This window comes from Paralichthys olivaceus, chromosome 8, assembly GCF_024713975.1.
Source record: "Paralichthys olivaceus isolate ysfri-2021 chromosome 8, ASM2471397v2, whole genome shotgun sequence".
In the NCBI taxonomy this organism is placed as follows: Eukaryota; Metazoa; Chordata; class Actinopteri; order Pleuronectiformes; family Paralichthyidae; genus Paralichthys; species Paralichthys olivaceus.
The window spans coordinates 12,153,364-12,179,117 of NC_091100.1; the positions used below are offsets into that span (position 1 = coordinate 12,153,364).

A 25,754-nucleotide genomic window follows, 5' to 3' on the forward strand; every position below is an offset into this window, starting at 1 on the left:
CCTCCTTGCAAAGGTAAAAATGGGCTAATAGAAGTGTACTGGCTTAAAAAACTAGTCAGGTGTTAATTTGAGCTTCTCTTTTCAGATGAAATATAAAATGAATCTACAAACATTATTGATGAAAACTGTATGTGATATGGAAATATGAGTCAGTAAGGATCTTGTTTGAAGACACTACAGCAGGGTGGAGACTGGGTGGCTTGGACCCTGCTGCTCTTGTTCAGCAGAAAGGTGGAAACTTAGCTTTTATAAATCTTGTCATCTCTGTGTTATATTTACAAAAACTAAACGTCACAAGCTGCTGGATTAACCACGATTTGTGCAAAGTGCACAAACAAATCTTTTCCAAGAGTATTTCTATGCAGAGACACACAACCAGCTGTAATGACTTGATGATAGTTATTTGTGTGACCTATGATAACTCCAGCCTGAGCAGCTGGTTGATTAATGGGTGCACTGAGGAGATCTCAGAGAACAGGTTGACGAATGGGAGGAGAAAAGACTTCGCTGGGAGATTTGTGTAATTGTATCCTCCTGTTATTTTGAGGAAATGTTCCCTTCAACAAAACAAAAAACAAAAGAAAATCCATTGGTGAAACCAGGGCACTTGGCAGGTTAGAGAAACGTGCAAGGAAAGAAAGATGTTTATACACAAATATATATTTTTTTAAATGACAGGAAACTAAAATTTCTTGTGTTATCGTGTACCTTTGTTGGTTCTGCTGTTGGTGCGCTATAGGTTACGTATTCATGTACGGTAACAGCCACAACTTGCCCCAACACGCTTCAACCTCATGGGCTCCTAGAAACAAATACATGTCTGTGTTCTAAATACTGTGTACAGTATATTTCCATATGCCTGAAACCTTATATCAAGCCCATAGCATTCAAAGTGAGTGGCATGTTTAGACAGGAGGTTGTAAAGTCGACACCATCTCTAACAGTCTGACATGTGAGTTCATATGGTTTGCACGCACAGAAATAAATAATGGAAGCTTCAGATGTGCTGAAAGGATATGAAAAGTATTTTAAAGTACATTATGACAAGTAATAATCAATAAAACTACAAAAGACATGTGCAAGGAGAGTCTGGAGTAAGAGCGAAGCATCTTTACAGTGTGAATCTACAGATTTGTAGCACGCAGACGCACATTTAGACATTCACATAGAAACACGCCAAGCTGCAGCTCAGGCTGAATGAATTCAGTGTGTTAGATACAGTAAAATGATTTACAGCTGACAAACTGTCTCAGCAGCAGAGGTCTCCTGTTTGAAGGTTTGGACATTAGTTTGTCTCCCAGCGATAAATCAATCTAAAAAAAAAAAAAAAGTCTGTTCTTCCCCTCATTAGAAAAATACAACTACGCTTCTAAGGTTTTCTGCTGAAACTGCATCTATTCACCTTCCTACACAAAAGTGTGTTCAAGGGTGAAAAACAGCATGTGAAATGAACTGGATTTACAGAGTTACTCTTTCTGAAAGCTACTGAAGCTAAGTGAAATTTAAAACAAAACTGTGGAGGAGTCTGACCTCTGAATACCAGCACCACTGTGCAAGATCATTTAAATTAAGTTTTACTCAAACTTTCCAACAGAACATAACTATTTGTCGTGAAGTTTATCTCTTCACCCGTCTCCTCATTTCACTTTGTTGTCCCACTTTTGTGAGAACATTTCATCTTTGTACTTTAGGTGTGTGAGGGTGATCAATACCATGCTGCTCCAGGATAACATCAGAGTATGTGACACTTTGTTTGAGCTTGTTTTACATTAATAATTACTCTTTGGCTACTTTCCACACGACGCAGTAAAACAAAGGCATAAAATACATTCAGAGACACAAATGTACAAGTACAGGTGCAAATGTGACTGTATTGTTTTTGCAGCAAGTGAGACGGTGCTATCTTTGGGGATCGTTGGTCAAATCCCTTCTTTGTTTCTATTTGTTAGAGAGTTGGAAGAGGGCGTCTGTGGAGTTCTGGGATAATACTTAAGGGTCAAACTTTATTTTCTTTCTTAACATTATGCAAACTTTTTGTTCTTTGCCGTTCTTCTCCTCCTTCATCTGTCTCTCCTCTTTTTTACGAAAACATTCTGGAGCCTGGAGGAGGACAGAGGTAGAGCTCATCTCAACGTCCTGTTTCCTTTAGCCAGCCCCTCCTCTCTTTGACCTTACTATTTGGACATTTTATCATTTGCAGTCATGAACTCTCTGGAAGAGCCAACGGGTGGAGAAGTGATTCCACAGTCCGGTCGGTCTTTGCTTCTGCTGAGGCTGTGTGTCCATCAGCAGGTGGGGGGGTGGCAGGGAGTGTGTGTCCATCAAGGGAGTTGTGTATGCCGAGGCAGGTGAGGAGGTCCTGGAGGTGCGTGACCGTGCTCAGCAGCTGCTTCTTCTCCTCCTCCAGTGCACAGACCTGCTCCCTCAGTCGACCCTCCGACTGGACAAACACCTCCACTTGGCTCTCGAGGCTGCGCACGCGAGCATGAGATACCTGGTGGAAGACGACCGATTGAAGGATAAAAATGGGCAAAACAATGGAGCTCACAACTTGTGTTCATGCATCATGCATGTGTGTATGCGTGTGTGTGTATGTGTGTATACCTGCAGCTCCTCGAGCAGGTCGAGGTTCTGCTGTCGGAGGCTCTGATTGGTCCTCTCCAGCTGTGCTGCTCGCTGGTGCTGGTTGAGAGTCGGGGGCGTGTCCAGCAGCTCATCCTGCAGGACGTGGTACTCCACCTCATAGGCCTGGAGCTGCTTTGACACGTCCATCTCAGAAACCTGACAGACACATACAATGTTGGACCAGCCAGAGGGAACATTTATTCCCAAATTGATTTACTCAAAACCACTTTATTTGGGAGTAAAGTAGAGAGTTGAAAGCATGGTGGCCTGGATCAGCTGTGCACTGAGGAAATAATTCTTACAATAACAGCAAAGCCCGGGTGAGCTTCAGCTCTGCCCACCTCCAGATGACTGACATTTGACATTATCACACATGTTAATGCTGAATGTTGTTATATTGACATCAGTTTACATGAGATGGCCTCATAAAAACAACCTGACACATGCAATTCTGAAGCTGAAGCTGGGTAACTGCAGTCGTTCAACACGTGAGCCGGGTGCTGACGTTCAGTAGTCTTCCTGTAATAAGCAGCAGGTGTGGCTCCGATTGTTTAGCCTCTGTAACTCATTCTCCATTTTCTTGTTTACTACGAACTATGATCTCTCAAATAAGATCAGATCCATAAAAACAGGCAGAGACAAATGAGTCTTTTTTTTTTGTGTTACATTCAGGAGTTAGTTACACATTTGTCTCTTCTTCTAACCTGGTTGATGGTTTTCTCCATCTGCACCAGACCCAGGTTGGGCAGCGTGGTCTTGATGAAGTCCACAATGGACTCCAGGCTGTCGTGCTGAAGGATCAGAGGTTTGTGGCTCCCCAGCAGACTCATGGCCACTTTGAAGATGACCTCTGACCCCTGCAGGAACAACATGTCTGACGCACGACAAGGAGGAGTCCGAAATAAAAGAAGAGAAAAAATAAAGCAGAGAGACAGGAGATTAGAAATGGTGACATGACATCTTTTTAAATTCTGCAAGGTAAAATGACAGGTGTTGATTGGGGAATTAAAGGGCTTTTCAAATGATGGATGGTTTGATGTCAATAAAAATGTTTGAGTAAAAATAAATACAGGTCAGGCTGAGTGTCAGAGTAGGTGCGTGTTCATGTTTGTCCTCTGAATCAGGGAGGAGCACCACTGCATGAGATCATACAAAAGATTAAGGAATGGGAGTGGAGGTGTGGAGGCCCAAACATGATATCAGAAACTTCAGTGATATAATGATGATGCCCTCTAACTGCAGCTTACACAAATACACGCATGTGTGCATTCACGCAACCCCCCCCACACACACTGTGTTATGCTAAGATGAGCACAAGGAGCCAGTGTGCCTGGTTCAGTAACTGAGCACTGTCTCAGAAATTTGCCATGAAAACAACGGTAAGCAGGAAATGAGGGACATAAGAGCAAAGACATAAGTAAACACACACGGTACACAAAGAGGAGGTGTGTGATGTGTTCTACACAAATGATAAATGCTGCTTTAGAGGAAAAAAACATTAACTTGAAGTGACAAAGATTTAATTGCAAATGTGTCTGGAATGTGCACGACTCACCATTACAGCCCTCATCTCACAGAAACTGCAAAGTTTTGATCATTATCATAAAGCTTCAGTTTATACTTTTATTTCTTCTACTCACGTTTTCACTGCCACGAGTCTTTTAGGTGCATTTAACTTTCTACATCTTCTGTTTTTGTGTGACCAGCTAGAACTAAGGTAATTTATCTGAGTGAATTTACAGAGATACACGGACAAGTGCTTACCGAAGACTCTGGCCACAAAGCCGAGGGGGAAATGCGAGGCGAAGGCAGTGAGGAACCAGGGGGTGGCATATAAGCTGGGCCCGATTTCTTGCTGCTCCAGGTGGCTGTAGAGATCCCTGTGGTAGTCATGGAGCAGCCGCGACAACTGGTACATCTGAATCTGACATCAACAGATTGAATTTTTTTTACTGGTCTGACTGGAAGGATGTGGTCAAGTGTATGGAGCTTGTGCTTTAACTGTTTTGTACATGGTTTAAATGTTAGTGGCTAACCAGATCCCATTAAGAGACCACAGGAACCGTTAATGGACTGCTTTTGTTTTCTTCTGATGCTGGTGTAGAATAAAGTCAACATCAAGGATCTTTAGATATTCGCTCTCTTTGGGTAACACACATCTAGCGAAGCCATTTCTACTGCAAATCTTCTGCTGAGTTGCTCAAATTTGCAATATGGAAAATGTGCCTTATCACAGCATGTAAAAGAACAATTGCACAACTTTTACAGTGAACAATCGTCCCATCGCACTATTTCACACACTGAATGAAAAACAGCTAGGTATATAATTAAAGCACAATGCTGCTTGATCACGGATCATCCTTCTAGAGTTGCAGTAGTTCTATTAGAAGGTGAAATCCAGCTCTCAACTATAAATCAAAAACGTATGCTGTAGGTATCAATAACAAGACTCCTGTGCTAACCCCTCACACCAGGTAAAAATGCAGCTGAATTCTCATGCAAATAAAGCATCAGTAACTACATCTCAATGCCACCGATGGTGCGGCACCTTTTAAATCCGTCACTTAGTATAAACATTGGGTGTAATCTGATCACTGCAATTCTGAAAACATAGAGAGACTGAGATGCATCACATTTCACATAGATGATGTGAGATGAATGCACTGATTGATGAATGGACATATAAACAGATTGTGTGTCAGTGTGTGTGTGTGCGAGAACAAATCTTACCTGCAGGATAATCATGTCAGGCCTGTACTGTTTGCGAAGTCCTACATCATACATCAGAAATTTGAGCATGTAGAAGGCATCCTCCTCCCCCATGTGTAACAGCAGGACTCCAGCTATGAAGGACAGGCCCTGGCAGTAGCCCACCTACAACAACAACAACAATAACAAACTTGACATCCGCGCACACAGGGAAGGAGGAAAAAAAAAACTTAAGCCTGGAAGACAGTTGAGAATTTAGTCAATCAAAAGTCGGAGGGAGGAAAAATAAAGTGAAAGAGGAAGAAAGAGAGAAGGCATGAAAAAAATTTGAAATGATACCTCAGGATCCAGCAGTGAGTAGGCTTTCAGTATGTTATACAGAGACAGCTGTCCTGCCCCCAACTGGGCTTGGAAATATGGATGAGTGGGAAAAGTGCGACCTGGACAAAAGAAAAGAGCAAGAATTGATCTACATTGCAAAACATCTCCACTATTTATAGTCAGTATGAAACACTATGCTACTCAAGCATCTATTTGATGGCTGAGATCAAACTGATATACATCTAAAACCACCAAAAGATCTTTAATACATTCGATTTACTTTGACATACTCCTGTCAAGAATCTGAGTGAACTACAATAATAGACCAAAGGCTTTGGGTGTGTACATGTGTTTAAAGCAAAAGGTCTCATGACTTTGCCTGGGGACGCTAGAATTCACACTTTGCTGTTGGTGTTGGAAAAGGAGCATGTGGCAACCTGAGCTAGGCCGCGATGCTTACAAACATGTTCCGCGAAAACGCACATACATGAATGCAGCTTCACACAAAGACCTCATACCGTCCTGCTTCAGAAGATTAACATGTAAAAGCACATGCTACTTGTACCTTTCAGAAATGACAACATAATGAGGGCCTGGTATCTGTAAAAGAACATTCTTAACATTGACAGGCTGGGAATAGGTGTGTGTGTGTGCTTGTGGTCGTGTGAATGAGGTTCTTGTCTTACAGTGTGTGAGAGTACAGCTTTGGAAAAGACAATGGCAAACTTGTGAGTGGAGGGGAGAAGGGGGCTTTATGTTTGTGTACATAATGGCACAAACCCCTCCCTCGCCAGAAGGAAAGTAACTGGGAGTGCATACCACTGTTATGAGTGCTGAATGTTAGGTGTTGGAGTAGTGACCTTAACAAGTCTAAATTCTAAACCTCCTTCCTCTTGCCTAACTTATATCAATTCATGACAAGCGTCTTCTACCCACAAAGTATCATGAACATTGTGTGTGCTTTCATTCTACAGAATCTAACACCTTCAGCTTGGGCAGTGTCAGAAAACCTCACTGCACACGTCGTTACTGTCGTCCCAACCCACTTTGGCGTGAACATGATCATGATAAGCAGATGAGAGACACAAGGCCAAAAACAAAAACACAGGAGGTTAAGCACTACAGGGATTAATGTGCGGGTGGATGTGTATATATGTGTATGTGGGTGTTAAATGGGTGGGGTGTAGGAACTGTATGTGTGTGTGTGTGTATATGTATGAGTGTGGGTGTGTGTGTGTGTGTGTGTGTGTGTGTGTGTGTGTGTGTGTGTGTGTGTGTGTGAGAGAGTGCTTGGGGTAGAGGTGTTGGAAGCATTTGAAGCAAGTGTTAAAAATGAAACTTTGTCCACTACTCTGCAGACTTTCTGCAATGTTCACTAACTAAAACGTAAAGATTTTAAATGCATGTTGGTCACACAATCAATTATAAATTATTTAATCAAAAAGTTTTGATTAAAAAACATTTAAATCACATTCTTGTCAGTACTACTCAGGTGAATATAGGCATTGTTTTAAAGAAAATGGATGGTTAGAACAATCAGTGAAAAATAATTAATTAAAAAAGTTGAAATCGTAAAACCTATTTGTAAAGTCTGTGTGGATGCATATGTATGATATTAGTATGTTTATGCAGCGGGTATTTAGTCTCTTTCCTTTCCATATGTCAGAATAGCTTCAAAATAAAGCATTTGAAAATGGACGTGAGTGAACAGATATTGTGTGTGTATGCATTTGCGTGCATTACCCAGGTCTATGAGGATGGCATGTTGCTGCGAGGTGAGCTGTTTCAGCAGCTCTTTGTATGGAGTGGGGTTGGCTGGGGGTCGGGAGGGCACCGTCTGCCTGAGCAGATACTGCTCAGAGAGAAACTTCTAGATCTCGCCTCGATGCTGCCTCGGGACTCCTGCTGGAGATGACAGAGATGAAGGGGGGTGGAGTGGGGTGAGGTGAGGAAGTGCAAAGGTAGAAAATCATGTTAACGTTTCTTATCTGTGGATGTTGTCAAAAACTGGTTTCTTCTATTTGTGAATGTCTGAAGAATGTATCCATGTTGTCCAAATTCTACGGTAATGTGTAGTCATACCAGGAAACAAGGTGAAGTGGCTCAACTGTAAAAATGCCTCATGTCAGCCCAGTAATTAGTTTGACTGAGTGGCAGACAACAGTTTGAAAATGTTAATGTTTCTACATTCAACAGTGAGGTGAGGTGTGCCATTGTTCTACATTATTTTCTCTATTGCAGGGAGATTCATTATTAAACTTGGATAAGTATACATATGATAATTGGATTGGGAAAATAAGTAAATCAGAACCTTGACTTTACAACTAATATTTTCAGATTATCTGACAACAAGGATTTAATATTCTGAGCTTTGCATTATTATAATCCCATGGACTCTGATATGTGGTGCATCACACAATTACTGACTTGTGCACTGCTTGGATTACAAGTGGTGGGGTGGAGCATTGTTACTCATTTATTAGCAGAGAAACATATTTAAAATGTATCTTCACTGAGAGCATGCTCTCTATTTCAGTGACACCCTGTTCACACTCCACACTCACTCTGCGCATCCGCACCTGGATTCCACCCAGAAAGACCACAATCAAATCAGCAGTTGGAGGTTAAAGCAACAGTTCAACATTTTAAAAAATGCACTTAATTGCTTTTGAGTGACGAGTCAGAAGAGGAAAGGGATACTTAGCTAAGTAAATCAGCTGAGCTTTGCATAAAGACTGGAAATGGCCTAACAGCTAGGACTGTGGTTAGTAAATAGTTGACTTATCAATGCATCAGTAACGTTTTTTTTTTTTCAGCGTTTTGCATTTTCAGTCACATGCAAAGCGAATATAAGCAAGTGTAGGGTGCTGTAGCCTGGAGCCTTATTTGTAAGACAGACCTGGAAGTGATATTTATCTTCTCATCTGACTCTAAACCAGAAAGGGGATAAGTTATTCCACAAAATGTCTAACTCTTCCTTTAATAGCCTTGGTCAAAAGCTCCTTAGTAATTTTAATGAGAGAGGGTAATAAAGGAATTAGTATTTTAATTAACTTGCTAATGCAAACCTTATCAGCATTGGGTCTTTAAAATAAAGAGCCTGATTACAACCATCAAACTGTCATCATGTACAGATCAAACTTGAGACCATGACTTCTCCTGTCCTATCAGAAGGTGTGGTCAGAATTTTTATTTGATGCCATCAGCTTGCATCATAGAGGATGGAACATTGCTGTTGCCAGTATATTTCTCTGTGTGTTCGTATGTTATAGCCTTGAGATCTCGCCTGTTACAATATGTTCAGGGCTGAGAGCAGAGGAGGAAACCTTTCCTGTCATATGTGCAAAACATGCTGATACTTGAAAATGGACAGAACAGAAAGCCCTGACAGTGAGAGACGCAAACGGAGGGTAAAGTTGTGCAAGGAAAATACAAACTTCAGTGTGATCACAAACACTGGATTAGAAATACTTTATTGAATTCATGCTCTCTTTTTGCTATGTTTGGAAAAACAGGCCAGATCGACGGTGATGATAAGGAGAAAGTTACAAAACATTCAGTTTTGGACCTTGATGCATGACGCTCTGGCCGACATATGCAAATACCTGGTGATTTTGAAAAAGAACAAAGGTAGAGCCAAACATGTACCTTGTGCAACAGCAGCATGTATGGTCTCTGTGTCAAATTTGACCTTTGCTCTACCAGGAGTTCCCATCATCTTCTCCCACACCAGAGTGACCTCCTTCAGACATGGAGTGATCTCCTCGTAGTCCAGCTTCAGGCGCTTGTTCTGCAGGTCGCTCTCGGAGGCTAAGAACATAAAAACACGGATCACAAGTGTGAATAATGACTTCTACTTACCCCTTGTTGTATTAAGCTAAACGGTCATAAGAGTAAAAACAGTATAGAGGAGACTATGTGACAGTGACTGCAGTTTTATAAAATAAAACCATCACTTTTACATAAAAGAGGATTTGAGGTTACATCAAATTTATTTTGTAGTCATCATCATCTACAGAAATGTGTATCGGTTGGGAAACCTTGGAGGCAAACAGCTGGAAGAGTCAGCAACAGCTGGGACGGTGGGATAAATAACTACAGGAGTAGTGCTGGTGGTTAAGTTCTGTGACCTGCAAAACATTGTGTGGTCACTCAAGGGACAAAAAAAATTGTTCTAAGCACAACCGTGAAACATTATGACCTTTTGAGATTAGTTAAGGGAAGTAAACAGTTAAGTAGCATCTCCATTTAGAAAATGTGTTCCTACCCACAGTTGAGTTTCTTTCAGCTCTGTTTTGGTCTCTACCATATCCTGAGAGAAACATCAGGACCTTAAGCTACTAAATGCTCCACTGGGATCACCTGCTGCAGTGTTGGCCAACTGTTGCTAATTGGTGTGCAGTTGATTTTAGAGCTTCTTTGCTGAAAACTGCCTGATGCAACTGAATACAACTCTATGAATGCAGTGAGGCTTACATTGAAAAATATCATGCATTGTTTTTTTCGTTACATATAAATGTCAATTGGAGCTGCTTTAATGTCTCACAGCTTCTTTTTAACAGGTATTAAGGGCCATCAAGTTAACAAAGAGTGTGTAGTTGTATGACGTGTTTTATTGGATCCAATCATACTATAATTGTCACACTGCATGAGGGAAACACCGTCTGTGGACTCTCAGTTTACAAACTTAACACAAACACACAAGCTGTGTTTCGTTGCAACACGCTGACACCAGTGATCAAAGAAGGTGAGGGCACACCCAGCACCCCCTCTTCTGTTGCTCTCTGTATGACAACACCCTTCCTTTCACTCTCCACTAATCTCTCCCCCCACAGACCATCTCTTCTTCTCTTTCTCTTTCCTGCCAACACTCAACTCTTTCTTCTCAGTCAATCCCACATTTGTCTCATCTGTTAACCACGCTCTCCCCCTCCCTTTTCTCCCTTCTTCCCCTCCTGGACGTCCCCACCCTTCCCCTCCATGTGTGGTGTCCACCCAGTGACCGAGTGCAACTTGGCAGATCTGAACAGAGTATGTCATCACTGTGGGACAGGAAGGAGACACTGCACTAATACGTTCCAGGAAACGATAGGGGGAACTTCGCTGGACGCTTGTATAACAGATACAATGAAATAGCAAAAAAGCTTTAAAAAACAAAATGAGGATAAGTAAATTCCGTGCCTTGCAAAAGTGGATTGCTATACATAGAGGAACTCCAGAATGAACTCCTGTGTAAATAACCAAGCACAAGATAAATTGAGAAGATCTCAAGAGGTCCGAGTGCCTCTTATGAAGTGCTGCATATCATGGCCTCTGCAATCAACGACAGAAAAGTAGCGGGAGTGACCTGGAGGGCGTATCCCACATAATAAAGGGACAAAACTTGGACGGAGCAGATAGCTGACACACCCAGAGTAAGAATAGATGCTGTTGGAGAGGCTGCTGCCTGTCTTATCAGCTGTCTGGAGCAGGCAGAGTCTCGTCTATCAGGATTCGCCCCAACTGGCCCAGTTAGTGCTAAATCTCTCAGTTTCTCTCACTCACTGCTGCCGGAACTGCCCGGTCGTGATCAACCCACAACGGGACAGGATACTCCACCCTGGAGCTGACAAAGATACACTCACACTGATGGAGCCGCGCGTGCACACACTTACACAGCTGACCCATAAACCAGGCAACAGTGAGAGAGATAAACTGAAAGAATGGACGACAGAGAGATGTGCTCCACCCAGACAAATAACAGATAGAAAGGTGGAGTGCACACAGTGGGAGGAATAAAACACACTTAAAACATAGACGCCAAAGAAAGACGTCACACGCTTGAGATGTGAATGTTGGTGAGCACAACAACTTTGTGTCACTATCTGAATAGAGGGATTTTCTTACATCAATATTGACCTATATTCCCTCGATCCACACCCTGCTGCGGAGGCATCATTTCTATCTGTTGCGTGTGTGTGAATTAATGTTTTGTGTAGAGTGCACATAGTTACGGGTGTGAAGCATAGGTGTGTGTTGATATGTGCCAACTGGGTCAGGAAAGAGGTGGTGAACACACCCCTAGATATGCTAACCAGAAAACACACACACAACTATATATTATATAACCCTTTAATTTGTGGTGGGTCCATATATTCAAAGACAGAAAAACAGGTGTGTACACGATTACCTAACCTGTCTGTATGCACATCTGGAAAGGCATCTTGCCAGAGATGAGATCAAAGAAAGACGTGCTCTTAGCTTTTACAAAAACCAACTCATCATGTTTCTTCAACAGCGTTAGAAAGAGCTTAATGAAACAATGCTGGCAGCTGCTCTTGGTGAAGCCAAGAAATGCAGGCCAAGTTTACAAGAAATGGTACTAGTAAAATCTCTTGTGGCTCAATAATATCAACGATAGTGTCTCGGGCAGCAAGCTTAACCCTATAAGCACTGGATTATTCTTTTACATTTTAGGCAAACATTCTTAATTTAAGTTAAGCAATATTGGCTGTTCCATGTATTATAAGATGATCACAATTTGTTGCAGCACTAAGTGTTAATAACAATTATAATTACATTACATTGTTCATTATAGTGAGTAAGGGAGGTTATGTTTTCATCTGTGTTTGTTTGTTAGTGTGGGTCATTGAATTTTGATATGGGTTGGGATGAAAGAATTACATGGGAATGTTGATAAAAAAAATCATATATGTTTATATATAGGGGTTAATGTTTATGAGTGGGTGCCATTTTGTGCATATCCAAAGAATTGGGGTGTAGGCTTTTTTCAGATCCTGTATGGTAACAAAGCCCCAGAATGCATCTGACTCACCCTGCAGTTTCTGGTTCTCTCTCTCCATCCTCTGCAGCAGGATTTGCTGCAGGATGGCCTTCGTCCACAGATCCCTGAGCTCCTCTTTGCTCCTCTTCGGCCTCTCCTCAGGCACCGCTCTCATGGACGAGTCTCCACTTCCTCCAGCTCCCACCAGACCCATGCACACTCGACCACCATCGAGACAGGAGTCCCCCCGCTCTGAAAGACATAAGAAATTATGCATTAGCCACATTTGATTAGGTAAGATTATGTGCAACATTAGGTGTCCGTTGCTGCAGCAAACAAGACAACAGAAGAATTATATGGATAATACAGAAATTATGTAACACATTTGGAAGCAGGTTTCAGCTAGCTTTGTGATTATGTGGTATATGGTGATTGTTGGCACAATTAAAAGAGGGAATGTTTATGGGATGGAACTACAACAAATTAACTGATATTTTCTGAGTCTCACATTGTCATCACAGCTTTATTTCAATTGGTCAAACGGACAAAATGCAGAACCCAATCTGAGCAGTTTCAGATCCGGACCACAGCTCATCGAATGAGTTAAAACCGCAGAGAGGCTGTCTGACCTTTCCCTCTCTGTCAATCCCTCTGACAGTCATGGAAAATAAAATTTAAATGCTAAACAAAGATACATTTGACACAGTTGGTAGCAACACGCTACACACACAGGCGTGCGTGCACACACGCGCACACACACAAACAGAGTAAAAAAAGTGTTTTTGTGACTCCACCCAAAAGTACAGGGTGGATCCCAAACCTCAAAATACCCTGTGTTGTTTAGAAAAAGGACATAACAACTATCCAGATAGCAACACACACACACACACACACACACACACACACACACACACACACACACACACACACACACACACACACACACGCAAACACGCGCATTACATTGATTTAAATTAATGTAGACTTGATCTAACCTCTAAGAACTACTCTGATGCTTAACCATAACCTAACCTAACCTTCAATTGTGTTCACCTTAAATTTCACATGAGCAATACCTAAATAATACGCATACACACCACATATTTGTTCAAAGACAAACCCACATACTTTACCTCAACACATATACACTCATGTGTGCACAGACACATACACACGATGACGTGTATCTTCTTCGTTGTGTCTGATGGGGTTAACATTAATGTGTTTCTTTGTGTGTGTGTCAGGGAGACTGTGTGGCATCTTGAACCCAGCAGAGTCACTAAACAAACATATGGTTCTTAAGTTAAAAGTGACACTAAGACATACCAGACACATGCATAACACAGACACACACAGAAAAGGTAAACTCTTGAGGAGTCATGTATTTCTTAGATCAACAGACTGTTATACTGCGTTAACAGAGACTTTACTTTTAGGCGTGAAAATGCACACACAGGCACAAACATATTCTGTGATCCTTGTGGGGACTCTCCACTGACTACTGTACAATAATTCCTTAACCCCATATCTTAACCATAACCAGATTCATTACTGTAAATACTTAATCCCTCTCTCTCACACACACGCATTTGTACAAAAGTGGCATCCACTCCCTAAGCAAACACTCCACCTTGGCAAGAACTGAGTCCCAGTGCGCGCGCACACACGCACAAACAACATGTAAAGAGGGTCAACAAGGCTGGCGCTTTCCTCTGGCGCTGTCTGTGTGTGGACTGTCAACATGACCTTGAGACACCGCCACCCCCTCAAACACACACTCACACAAATGCACACAAGCACACACTCGACACACCCATGACCTCATGCATGTAAGCACACACATAAAAGTACACACCCAACTCCAAACCCAACACCGCATTGCATTCAGGCAGAACGTAGGCCAGCACACTGACTTGGTAAAAGCACTATTCTTATTTTACTTCCTGGCAGTTGACTGTTGAAATAAACTTTGGTGAAGATTAATTTTTTTTTTTATTAAACAAGGACAATGCACAAAAACATTTTATCTCAAAATGAGAAGAGATGATTTATGCCAGATTTAAGCTATCAGCTCAATTTCACCTGTTAATGATGAGGAGAGCATGTTTACCTGCTGTTCACCTGTTTCACTTGAATGGGTCATTTAGTGTACACTTGATGACACTTCTAAACACAACCTATGATCAAAAGCATATCCAGCGGAAAAATGTATTCCTGTTTCATTTGACACAAAATCCAGAAGGGGTGTGTACAGGAGTGAATAAAGTAATGTTAATGCTTATCATTATAAAACACTATCCCTGCCCTTATGAAGGTTGTAAAGTTGTTGTTGAAACTGCATCAGAGAGCTGATGATTGGATTGAATGGAAATGTTTGTGGCTGCAGTATGTAGTTAAATCCATGATGATGGATTTGTACATTTTGGGTTCTGGCACCCCTCAGTGGTAGCTTAAGCACGGCTCTTAAAACTATGTAATAAACAGAGACGACTAAAACTCTTTGCTGTTGCAGTTTTCTTGTGGTTTGGCCTATTCTGTCATATTTTTAGGCACTTTACATTTTCTATGTGTGATTTATCCATAGTACTTCAAATATGGCAGTTACAGAATAAAGGTGGATCCAACACCTTGTGACACAAAGTGCCTCAGTTTACTTTTGTGGTTCCATGCAGGTTGACATTTGGCATTTCTTCGTGACTTTATCTTCACGTCACTACTCAATATTTGAAATAACACACAAACACTCCCTAATCAAGGGAAGCAGTGGATATATATCTAGCTATGCATAATTATATATATGCATAATGCTTTTCTGTTTGCGCACTCCCAATATTCTTCCACAATGTGGCACATTTCAAATGGGCAAAGACCATAATATTATAAATGACAAATGATGTGTTCTTGGAATTCAGGTGGCTCAGACAGACACAAGATGCACGGCACAAATTAAAAAGAAAAATCACATATTCAAAGATAACAGTGGTCATATCAGTCACAACAAATCTGTCAAGAAATACTGAAACTTGGGATCTATTTACCACGACACAAAAAACTATCACCCTAAAATATCAAATATCATAAAGCAACATCTAGAGATAACTGCTACATCAAACAGGAATAACAATTGTTGGTTACCACCGTAATTTCGGTTTAATGTTCGTTACTCAAACAAACTCTTTAACTCTGAAATTTTTTTTGGGCCAGACCAGAAACAGACTGAATTCATACATGCACTGCAAACATGAACGTTTCGAGACATTTACCAAAGGAACCATATGTGTGAGAGCAAATGTCCGAATGGGATGAATTGGACATTAAGTGGACTTTACTCTGCCAAACCTTAGTTCAGTGTCCATGTAATGTCCAAATGAGCCGAGGCACAAACAGATAACGGGCTGAGACCAGCTGACCCAAGGCAAAATGCTAATATGACTCAATGATGTCATGAATATGTTTACTGGTGAATTGTGGTTCCACTACAGTTTTCAATTACATCCATAATTTCACACATTCATACATATTCTAGACATTTACTAATTAATTCAGTGTTTCATAGAGGCGTCAAACTAGAATTACAACTGTCAACACTTCTTTATACTGCACAGACAGACAGAAACACAGACAGACAGACAGAAACACAGACAGACAGACAGACAGACAGAAACACAGACAGACAGAAACACAGACAGACAGACAGACAGACAGAAACACACACACACACACACACACATAATTATCAAAAAATAGGATCTGAGGACATGCAAGCACAAGCATGATTCCTACTCTCTGCACAGTCAGACAGTCACACACACACACACACACACACCTGCGTGGGCATATACTGAGATTGCTTTGATTTATAACAGCAAAATGTAAAACGCCCTTTTCTATTGTATTTCATAAATCTAAAATAGGGCATTCAAGCTTTTCAGGTAAACATGCTCTGCTCATCATTAAGTTTTTTTTTTCACTTCATTGACAAACATTAGTCCTATGGACAGAGCAATGGAAAATTCAAAGCTCCAAGACAAGCACAAGATGCCCGAGCAACTATCAATCTGAAGTGTTTAATTTAGATGTACAGGAACATTATCAGCTAAGTGATTCTGACTAATCTTTCCCAGGGACAGGAATTTAAATTGCCAACAAACCAAAAAATATCCTGTTTTGAATAATCTGATGAGATTTTGTGAGAACCAAGAATATTGTAATTCATGCATGACCTTTTTCTTGAGATTTCAAAAGTAAATTAGTTTTGTATACTGTTGTGGTCCTGCAAGCAGTCAATACTTGTTTGGTTTGTTTGACAGTTTGTTTTTTAAGTAAAAAATTTAATGGCCCAAATTAACACTCAGAACAGATATTAAAGATCAAAACTAGTGGGGAATAAACAAAACATTTCTGCCAGGAGGACGATGATAAGAGCCAATTCAAGTTCATACAGGAATAATGACTTTGGTAAATGAATACAGTCTCACTACATTCCTCTTTTCTGAATAAACATGTGTAAATGAAAGAGTGACACTAAGTGGAGAGGGTTTGTCACTGCACCTCTGTTGACACTGGCTGTTTGAAGAAGCACATTTGAAGTGCTTTGCCCATGTTCTTTTATTGAAGTAGCTTATAAGGCATGCATGTACACATTTGAGTACACATGATTACACAAGTGTCTTGACCTAGAACTGCGAACTTCCTGAGTAGAAGACATATTGTTAATTTCAGTTGGAGCATGCAGAGTAATCCCTCTGCTTTGCTTGTAAAAGCTCTTACGCACACATAGACACTTACACTCACCAAGTGCATTAAGCTGTTATTTTTGTTATTTAAACAGGTCATTTAGTGGGCAATAAATAGTATCATAGAATCAGACACTGTTTCAAACTCTTTCATGCACCTTCCTGTGCAATGTTGTGTCGCAATCAAGTGTTTTGTTTTCAACCTTTAGGATGTCAAAATGTTGCCCTTAATTAGCCTCGATAATGTGCAGTACATTTATTTTATTTTCATTAAATATGTCAGCAGTAGTGCAAAGGCAATACTACTAATTTAGTATGTGGGATAAAAATAAATTGTAATTTTATCACCTTCGCCAATGAGGTTGTTTGTCGGTCAGGATAACGTAAAAACCACAGAACCAATTTCCAGGTAGTTTTGTGGAGGGGTGTGACATAACCCAGGGAAGAACTTGTTACATTATGAATAACTGTATTAACAGGTAGAAACAGGAATTCTTTTCACTTTCTTCAACATGGCAAGATTGGGCGTGCGCCTTGATGGAGGTAAATGCTCTCCAGGCCTTTTGTAAGAATGTGGGTTCTTACCATTGGGGTCTGTGTTTTTCTGAGGGGTGGCAACCCGTAGAAAGATCTGCTGCCTCCATGAGTGGCGGTGGCGCAGAGGGCTTTCCCCTACCCCGAAGGTAGCAGTTGGTGTAGAGAGAGCCGCAACGTCACTGGGAAGACAAACACAGAAAAGCTTACATGCACCATGATTAACCTTTAATCATGTCGGTCATACTGTAGGAAAGAAACACTAATTATCATGCTGGACACACTAACATGGCATGATTGCTTGGTGTACATGTGTATGTACCTGCTCTTTGGCTGAGGACAATCATTCTCTTGGACAGGGGCCAGAAATGGAAATTTCAGAAAATTAGGGACAGAGGAGGAGGAGTGGAGACGAGCACGAAGACCAACCAGAGGACTGAGATGGAGAGATGGAGGTGAAAAAAAGTGGAACAACACATGATGACAAGAGAAACTTGGGGCCAATTCATGCAGACAAATTTTGCATGAAAGAAATCAATTTGTGCCAACAGAGATGACATATGGGCTGAACAAAGAACCAGAGCGGGATTCTCACCTTCTCTTAATGAGCCTGGCTCCAGAGGAAGGGGAGGAAGGATGATGAGGGAGCAGAGCAGAGGAGGATGATTGGCAGGGAGGAACAGGAGGAAGGGTAGAGTTGGTTGAGGCAAGTCTGAGGATCAGTGCAAATACAGTGAGAAGAAGAGAAAGAAAAAGTGCAAAGTAAGTCAAAGAAACTGAAAAAAGCATGAAAACTAAAAAGAGGTAAAGAGACAAAGCACAGAAAAGGGAAGAGAAAAGATTTTGAAGGCAAAGCTTGACGATGGAGTGTGAGTGAGCAGTTATCAGGCAAGTTTCAGCAGATTGTCACAAACTAATAATAATCTGTCATTGTAGTTCATTGTATAAACTTCTAATGTTGTTATATGTCAGGAGATTTTGTGTAGTGGACTAAACAAGAGAGAAAAAGCAGAGATCAAATAAGTTGATACCCAAGATGTTAAGAGACACGGCTCAAACACTTCATTTCAAACGATGTAACTGTCACCATTTACGTTAGACGGTTGTTCAGCAGTACTTCCACTAGAGGGCATCGCAGAGTCAAGAGTTTCTGACAACAAACATGATAAAAGGTGGAGGAAGTTGTGATAATGTTCCTCTTGAGAAAGACCCAAAAAGTGCTGTCTGTCACTTTGTCCACATGAAGTAACATCAACAGCATAAACAGCTGTAGTTTTTACCAACTCACTCTCCTCCAAGAGTTCTTCCTCCTGTCTTATGGTAGTCTCGCTTGAACTATTATTTTTCCCCTAACCTCTCTTATAAAGCTAACAGGATCTATCCCAACCCTTAAAACACATGTTTAACAAAGCTATGTCGTGTCAACACCCTCTTAACCGGGAGAGGAAGAGGTTCGTGAAGTTGGACAGTGTCATCAATCTATTCAAACTAACCAAGCTCAGGTTTAAGGTATCTTTGTTTGTGCTGTTGCCAACACACAACGTGGATACGAACATCCTCCTTACTTGCTTTGGTGTGGCGTGTCAGTGCTGACAGAGTAGTGTCGTACGAGCTTGGGCTTGGTAGCGGCGGTGGCGTCCTGTGGAGTGTGATTTAGTGTGTGCACAGGTGAGTACTCGAGTCCTGAGGAGGGGGTGGGAGGGTGGCTGAAGGTGCTGGCCCGTCGACGGAAGCCCTGTGGCTGCGCATCACCAGGTAGAGAGGAGGAGGAGGGAGACAGGCGGAGAGAGGTGTCAAGGTGCTTCAGGTCCCCTGTTGAGTTGTGGCATCTGGAAAAAAATGACAAGGCAAGAGAGGGAGTAGGACTCAGGAGTGTAGATGTGATATTGTGTATAACAGCACATAAATCCCATAAAAAAGTCAGAGAGACCAGGACAGCATTGTATAACTTAATTCTGTTCAGTTGTCACACCTCTGTGTCTACTGGCTCTGTCAGATGTCAGGACACCTGTGTTTACCTGAGTGGGCTGGTGGGTGGTATCTGGGATGAGGAAGGCAATGGGTCATCTAAGCAGGGCTGATCCTGGCTGCTGTTGAAAGTACAGATGGAGGAGCTGCTGTCACTTTCTTCACTGTTGTCCCTGTGAATCCTGGCCTTGCTGCTCCCCTGTCAAGACCACACAGACTCCATGGTTAAGTAAATGTATGTAGCTTTTACATGCAACAAAAGACTGCAAATATTTGCCACACCACTCCGCTTAGTTTAAGGATGTAGTGGTAAATAAAATGTGTGAATAAAATCTACCATCACCATTTACAGCATTCCCTATGCACAAGCGCACTCAAGTGCCCCAAAACAAGTACCTTCCAGATGCCCTCCAGGGACTCGGTGAGAGAACGCTTGGCTCGGCTCTTGAACTGTTCAAGTCGCTGCCGGCTGCTACTCTGCTGCTGCACCTCCACAGGAGCTGGAGCTGCTGCCTCCTCACACACCTACATATACATTGATAGAGAAATGAACAAGCAGAAAAAGCATGTCAGTGACTGAGGGGCAGGTACATGGATATCTTTGTACATGGAAGATAAAAAAAAAAAAGCCCTTTTCTGTTTTTGTCTTTTCAAAATGACACGTTTGAGGATATGTGGGACACAATAAAAAAAAAAGAGAGGAAATGAGAAATATAAAGCAGAGAAAGAGCTGGTAGAGCATGTGGGTGTGTGTGCATGTCCATGATATAGGTAGAAAAGTTACTTGTTTGCTGCTGTCTCCAGGGAGTGTGTGCTGATGGCTTCTCTGTTTCTCCTCATACAGATTCCTCAGCCAGGTCATCACTAACTCATTCTCTTCCTGATCGCTCTTTGGACGAGCCCTCTGAAACACAAACACAAAAAAATATTTTAAAAGCTAATTCATATTTGTTTAACTCTGGCAAATAGTAAGGCTTGTTATACAGAAATCAGTAAACCAAAAGCTGCACAATGACTCTAGACCAAAAGGAAATTCCTTCCACAAAAACAGCTTTGCAGCAGTGTTGCAGTTTGGCTGCGTCACCAGCAGATGTCAGTTGAGTAATAGAGAAGATAGACACAAGAGAAAATACTTAAAACTGAGGTGACAGAGATGCGAGACATGAGTCCCAGGTGACAATCTTGCAATACCACAGTTTCAGTCTTGAATGTACAACTTGCAGACTGACTGGTTTTCTTTTTCTACACTAAGAACTCACACCTCTTTCTTCAGGGGCACAGACAGAACAGACACATTACCATAGTGTTTTCAAACACTGATGCCTGCTCGTGATTGTCCAGAGAGGCCAAATGTCTCTGAAGCTCCAGTTTGGTTTTTGATGGTTGTAGCCCTGAAAATAAAATACGTTATTAAAATAAATTAAAGAGAAATATATTTTCATCACACATTTGTTTGATATATAGTAAATTCATGTTTATAGGGTCCTACTTTCATTGTTTCTTTGTTGCATATTTATTTATCTGGAAAGATTTGGTACTGTTGCTATCGTTTGTGAGGGTGTATACACACAATTTCAACATATTAACTCGGCCTCGTTTAGACCAGACCCATGTATACTAAAACATTTGTCTGATTACCATTATTGTAAGTTTACAACGTATAATTATATGAAATGTTCAAAGATGTTAAGAAAGGAAAACTTTTTCAGGCAAGTGACTCATTTATCATGACATAAAACAAACTTTATATTTAGAAAGAAGTTATTTGGCTTCTTTGTAAATCAAAGTTATTTGCCAACTAAACAAATAATATTTCCCACAAATAAAGACTGCTAATACATATAGAAAACAAGTTTTGTACACCATTACTATGATGAAAATCTGTTTTATTTATATATCACAATATCTTAAATAACTGGGATTGAGGGGGACTGAGTAACACCTGTTTTCTGATGTCAAATAAATCTATGATTTTATTCTTCCCTATTTTTCACTTCTGTTCCATTATAGAGCCCAGAGACAGTTTCTGACCTTCAATCCTCTCACAGAGTCTGTGGAGCTGCTGCATGGGGCAGCTGTCACACTGCTGGCTCTGGGTCTTTGCAGTCTGCTGCAGGGCTGCCACAGAGAACGCCTGCTTCAAAGTCAGCATGATCTCATCCACCTGAAAGACAAGAAGAACATGGAACCACAGGTCGTTTACTCTGGCAGCAATATATCTTCATAGTAAAAGCCAATCACACTGCAACATTAGCTCACTACTACTAATCAATGCTTTTTATCAACCTGACAATCTATTTCGATTGTGTTGTCAGAGGTGCACCGTGACTCAGTGGAACAGAGTTACTCTGAATCATGAGTCTGTAGCAGCATTTATTCTCCATTGATTGAAAACAAACATGGTGGTGAACAGCTTTGTGCATTGTGGCACTCAGATTTAAATCCCAAGTGTTAAATTAGACTGAGAGAGCTGATCTAATGTGAACAGGGAGTGTGAAGCACTGATAAGGAAATACAGTATAAGAGAAACAGTTAGAGTAAATAAACATCTATCCATAAATAGAGGAATCGGTCTGTTCGTCATCAGTATTTCAGTATTGAGGGGATTGATTTGAGGGACCAGTTTACAAATCTGAGACCACTGACACACTGAATCTGACCAATGCAGGCTAAACAATAAGTTGTTATTTTAGGTGTTTATAAGAGATAATAAACTTGATTCATACATTTTACAGATTAAAAATATGTCTACCAGTTTTGTGCTTTGGGAAAAAAATGTTTTAACTATGAATGTAGATAAAAGTGCTCATGACACCATCTCACCAGTGATTCATCTGTACACTGGAAGACATAGCAAACAAAATGGCAGCTCCCTCCTTCCACCGTCTCTCTGCAAATGAAGCCAAAGTGATCCACGTGGCGAATACCCTGGACAGATGAACAATCGGTTTTAAAATCACACACAAATATGACAGTTATAGACAGTATGTAGAATCACAGTGCTTTATACCTGTGAGCAGAAGGAGATTTCTCTGAAACTTTTCTCTATGGCAACTTTCTTAGTGTCTGGACTGACCAAGAAGATCTGAGACCTGCCAACCTAAAACACAAAAGTAATACAGTTAGACTCTTTGAACGGAAGTGTCTTCGTAGGGAGCGTGTGAGAAGTTTTGTTTCATTTCTGCTCAAAAAGTACAGATGCACTTTAGAGCAGGGGATATTCTAAATCTCACCATCATAAGAACATGAGTCACCATAAACCTCAATAAGGGATTCATAACAAGCAAGTATGTTGAATCACAGCATAGATATTCCCCTATCAACAAGTTCCCCTTTTCAGTATCAAGTATGAATTACATAATCAGATCTGGAGTAAAAGAGGGATTTCATGCGTCTCTTCAATCCCGTTAAATAAACAATGAGACACAGATGTCACCAGGGTGAGGTAATCCTGACTGCTATCTATGGCAGCAGCAGGATGTATCATCAATGTCAGCAATGTCGCTGCTTGTATCTACTGAGGGCCACAGCAAAAGGCACTGGAGGTTCCTGTGCCAGTGGTCACCATTTCCTGTCTGTAAGACAAACAGGAAATCTCCAGTTGGCAGGAGGTCACCAAGGTCAGGTGAAGGTCAATCTGAGGAGCATGACCAGGCTCATTTTAAGCAGCAGTCAGCAGTCGCTCTTGCTGAGTCATAAGGGGGGTTTCTTTTTTTGTTCTTATGTTTTTTCTAGGCCTTGTTATTTTGGGACTCCAAAATTGTGCTTAACTGCACTATAAATGACTCTTCTTATTTTCAACAGAGATGTCTGAGAGGACCATTGAGTGCGAGTTGGAAGAAGACCTTTTATCTGAAAAGCAGTGTGCTTTGTAACATTGCCTTTGTTTAAAATTTGGAGCAAACCTTTCAGGTTTGATGTTACTTTATTTTAACCAGTAGTGAGCTGAGTAATTTTGTGTTATTGGTGCGTTGGCAGAACCGTATAGTATAAGGAATATTGATCATGTTTTTAATTCTTTTTTCTTTTTACGTCAACGTTTTGTAACCTCTTCATAACATCTCTTATATGGTGGAGAATAATTTGTTCTGATCAAGCTTCAGAATGTTTTCTAGCCGTACTGTTTGTGAAGATGTCTTGCAAAATGTGTTTTCTCGACCAAATCTTTGTTGACATTGATCTTTGACTGATCACCTCCAAACGTTTATCATATACATATACCCTCCCGAGTAATATTTATGCCGTTTGACAGTTGGACCAAGCTTATCAGCACAAATAACAGTGCTGTGCCATTCACACAATCATATTTTACTTCTCTAACTCCCACATGTCAGTACATCTCTGAAAATTACCGTGAACAGCATGGTCCTGTTCTCCTGCAGGCTGGTGGGCTGTACTTCAGCGGAGCGTGTAAGTGCATCAGTAGTGTTGGTGTGAGAAATCTCAGGTGAGAGTCCGTTCTCATCCAGGCCCTCTAGACTGGGAAAGCTGTGGTCTCGCTTGAACAAGACAGGCCGCTTGCCAATAGTAGGGCTTCCAGCAGTGCCATTACCAAGAGCACCACTCCCCAGCCCATTGGATTGGAAGTTTAATGCCCTCCTCAGCCCGAACACCAACCCCCCACCATTTCCTCCTTTATCAGTAGTCCCTGAGCCATGTAACTGGCTGAATTTCTCGATGCACTCATCGATGAGGGCGGGTGGGGCTTTCCTGTGAGCAACGCTCACACGGCCACAAAACAGCACTTCAAACTTTTTGGCAAAAGCTGTCGGAGACAAGACAGGAGTTGGTGCTGGGGAGGTTGTCGATGTGGAGAGATGAGAAGATGAATCTGAAGAATCACTGCCTCCGGTGGACGATTTCTTGGAAATGGTGACGATATCATTGTTGCGTGCAGAGCTCTTGCCGGCCTGCCTCAACGTACTGATGATCTCAGGGACCTGGAGAGTTACAGAGAAAGAGACCTTGTCACAACTACAAAGAAACATTTTGTGATTCCATATCACTAAATGTACAAATAGGGACAGAGGAAGAAAACAGAGTGTGAGTGTGAATATGATCACAAAAACAACTTGATAATATTGTGCTCAAAGTACATTAGTAAGTTACATAGTGACTTTAGGCTTGGGAACCCGTGATCCAAAACCTGAAGTAAAGGTGATACTACAATGATGAGAAACCCACATGCTGAAAAGGGCCTGTTTAGACAAAGATTTGGATTGTGCAATCACATCATCATGACAGTGATTGGTTTAACAAAATACAAACAAGCCTTTACCAAGATAGTAGAATGATAATGGGTGCAGCCAGATCATTCCAGCACAGTGAGACTAGGATACAAATAAGCAGGACACATTATTAGATAGGACCACAGCTCTGCCTCTATGTCCCGACAGAAACACTTTCTGTCTAAATGTAACTGCTTTTTAAAAAAATGAAAAATGTCAAGTTGAAAACTTTCCCTTTCTTCTGAGCAATTAAACACAATAATTTCATTCATAGACTTTACGTTGGACTGCCATAAAAATTGTATGTATTAAACTATTGTCGGGTTACTTGGCCATGAATATAGTTTATATGACAACAAATCCAAGAGGTTTATTTTATTTATTTTTTGTGCTGTTAGTCTTTTTTTTCTGGATTGCTGTTAAGTGAACAGAGTAGAAAAAGAATCCACAATTCTGTGCTCTCTCACTCACTCACAAAAACACTCTTTCCATGACTAACACAGGATTTCCATGACCATTAAAGCAGTGTGCCAGTTTTAAACACAAACATAATGAACTGACACAAGTTTAATAGAGCTTAAAAAAAGGCTCGGAGAAAAGCAGTCAAGCATATTCAAACCTAGAAGTTGCCCTTCTATGCAAGTAAAATAAAGCCACAACATTTGAAAATGTTTAAACAGCAAAAATCTTCATAGAAATTTTTTACACCACACTTGTAAAAATTGCAATAAGCCAGTTCTCCATTATTAACTTGGTTTGATATCAGACATTAACCACAATCATGCAATCTGCATTGAAATTAGCCTGAGAGGAATATGATCACAAAATGTGCTCAATATAGCAATGGTTTGCAAGGTAAATAATAAATAC

General features: G+C 41.0%; 1 protein-coding gene and 1 long non-coding RNA gene across 2 annotated transcripts in view; one reads left to right on the forward strand and one right to left on the reverse strand.

Moving 5' to 3' along the window:
• Window positions 1-1,007: 1,007 nt before the first annotated feature.
• The window catches only part of tbc1d1 (TBC1 (tre-2/USP6, BUB2, cdc16) domain family, member 1), a 38,403-nt gene continuing 13,656 nt past the window's right edge, over window positions 1,008-25,754 (reverse strand). The window contains 21 exon segments of the mRNA XM_069529945.1: window positions 1,008-2,494; window positions 2,605-2,781; window positions 3,330-3,499; window positions 4,390-4,549; window positions 5,356-5,499; window positions 5,674-5,774; window positions 7,399-7,557; window positions 9,304-9,465; window positions 12,470-12,670; window positions 17,740-17,870; window positions 18,011-18,124; window positions 18,284-18,400; window positions 19,254-19,517; window positions 19,707-19,855; window positions 20,053-20,181; window positions 20,441-20,560; window positions 20,956-21,047; window positions 21,688-21,820; window positions 22,480-22,584; window positions 22,667-22,756; window positions 24,009-24,596. Coding sequence (XP_069386046.1) covers window positions 2,201-2,494; window positions 2,605-2,781; window positions 3,330-3,499; window positions 4,390-4,549; window positions 5,356-5,499; window positions 5,674-5,774; window positions 7,399-7,557; window positions 9,304-9,465; window positions 12,470-12,670; window positions 17,740-17,870; window positions 18,011-18,124; window positions 18,284-18,400; window positions 19,254-19,517; window positions 19,707-19,855; window positions 20,053-20,181; window positions 20,441-20,560; window positions 20,956-21,047; window positions 21,688-21,820; window positions 22,480-22,584; window positions 22,667-22,756; window positions 24,009-24,596 — 3,600 coding nt within the window. The 3' untranslated portion in view covers window positions 1,008-2,200.
• Window positions 8,335-9,301, forward strand: LOC138411122 (uncharacterized). Its single transcript, XR_011243779.1, has 3 exons — window positions 8,335-8,419; window positions 8,960-9,065; window positions 9,171-9,301. It is a non-coding gene; the product is annotated as an uncharacterized lncRNA (long non-coding RNA).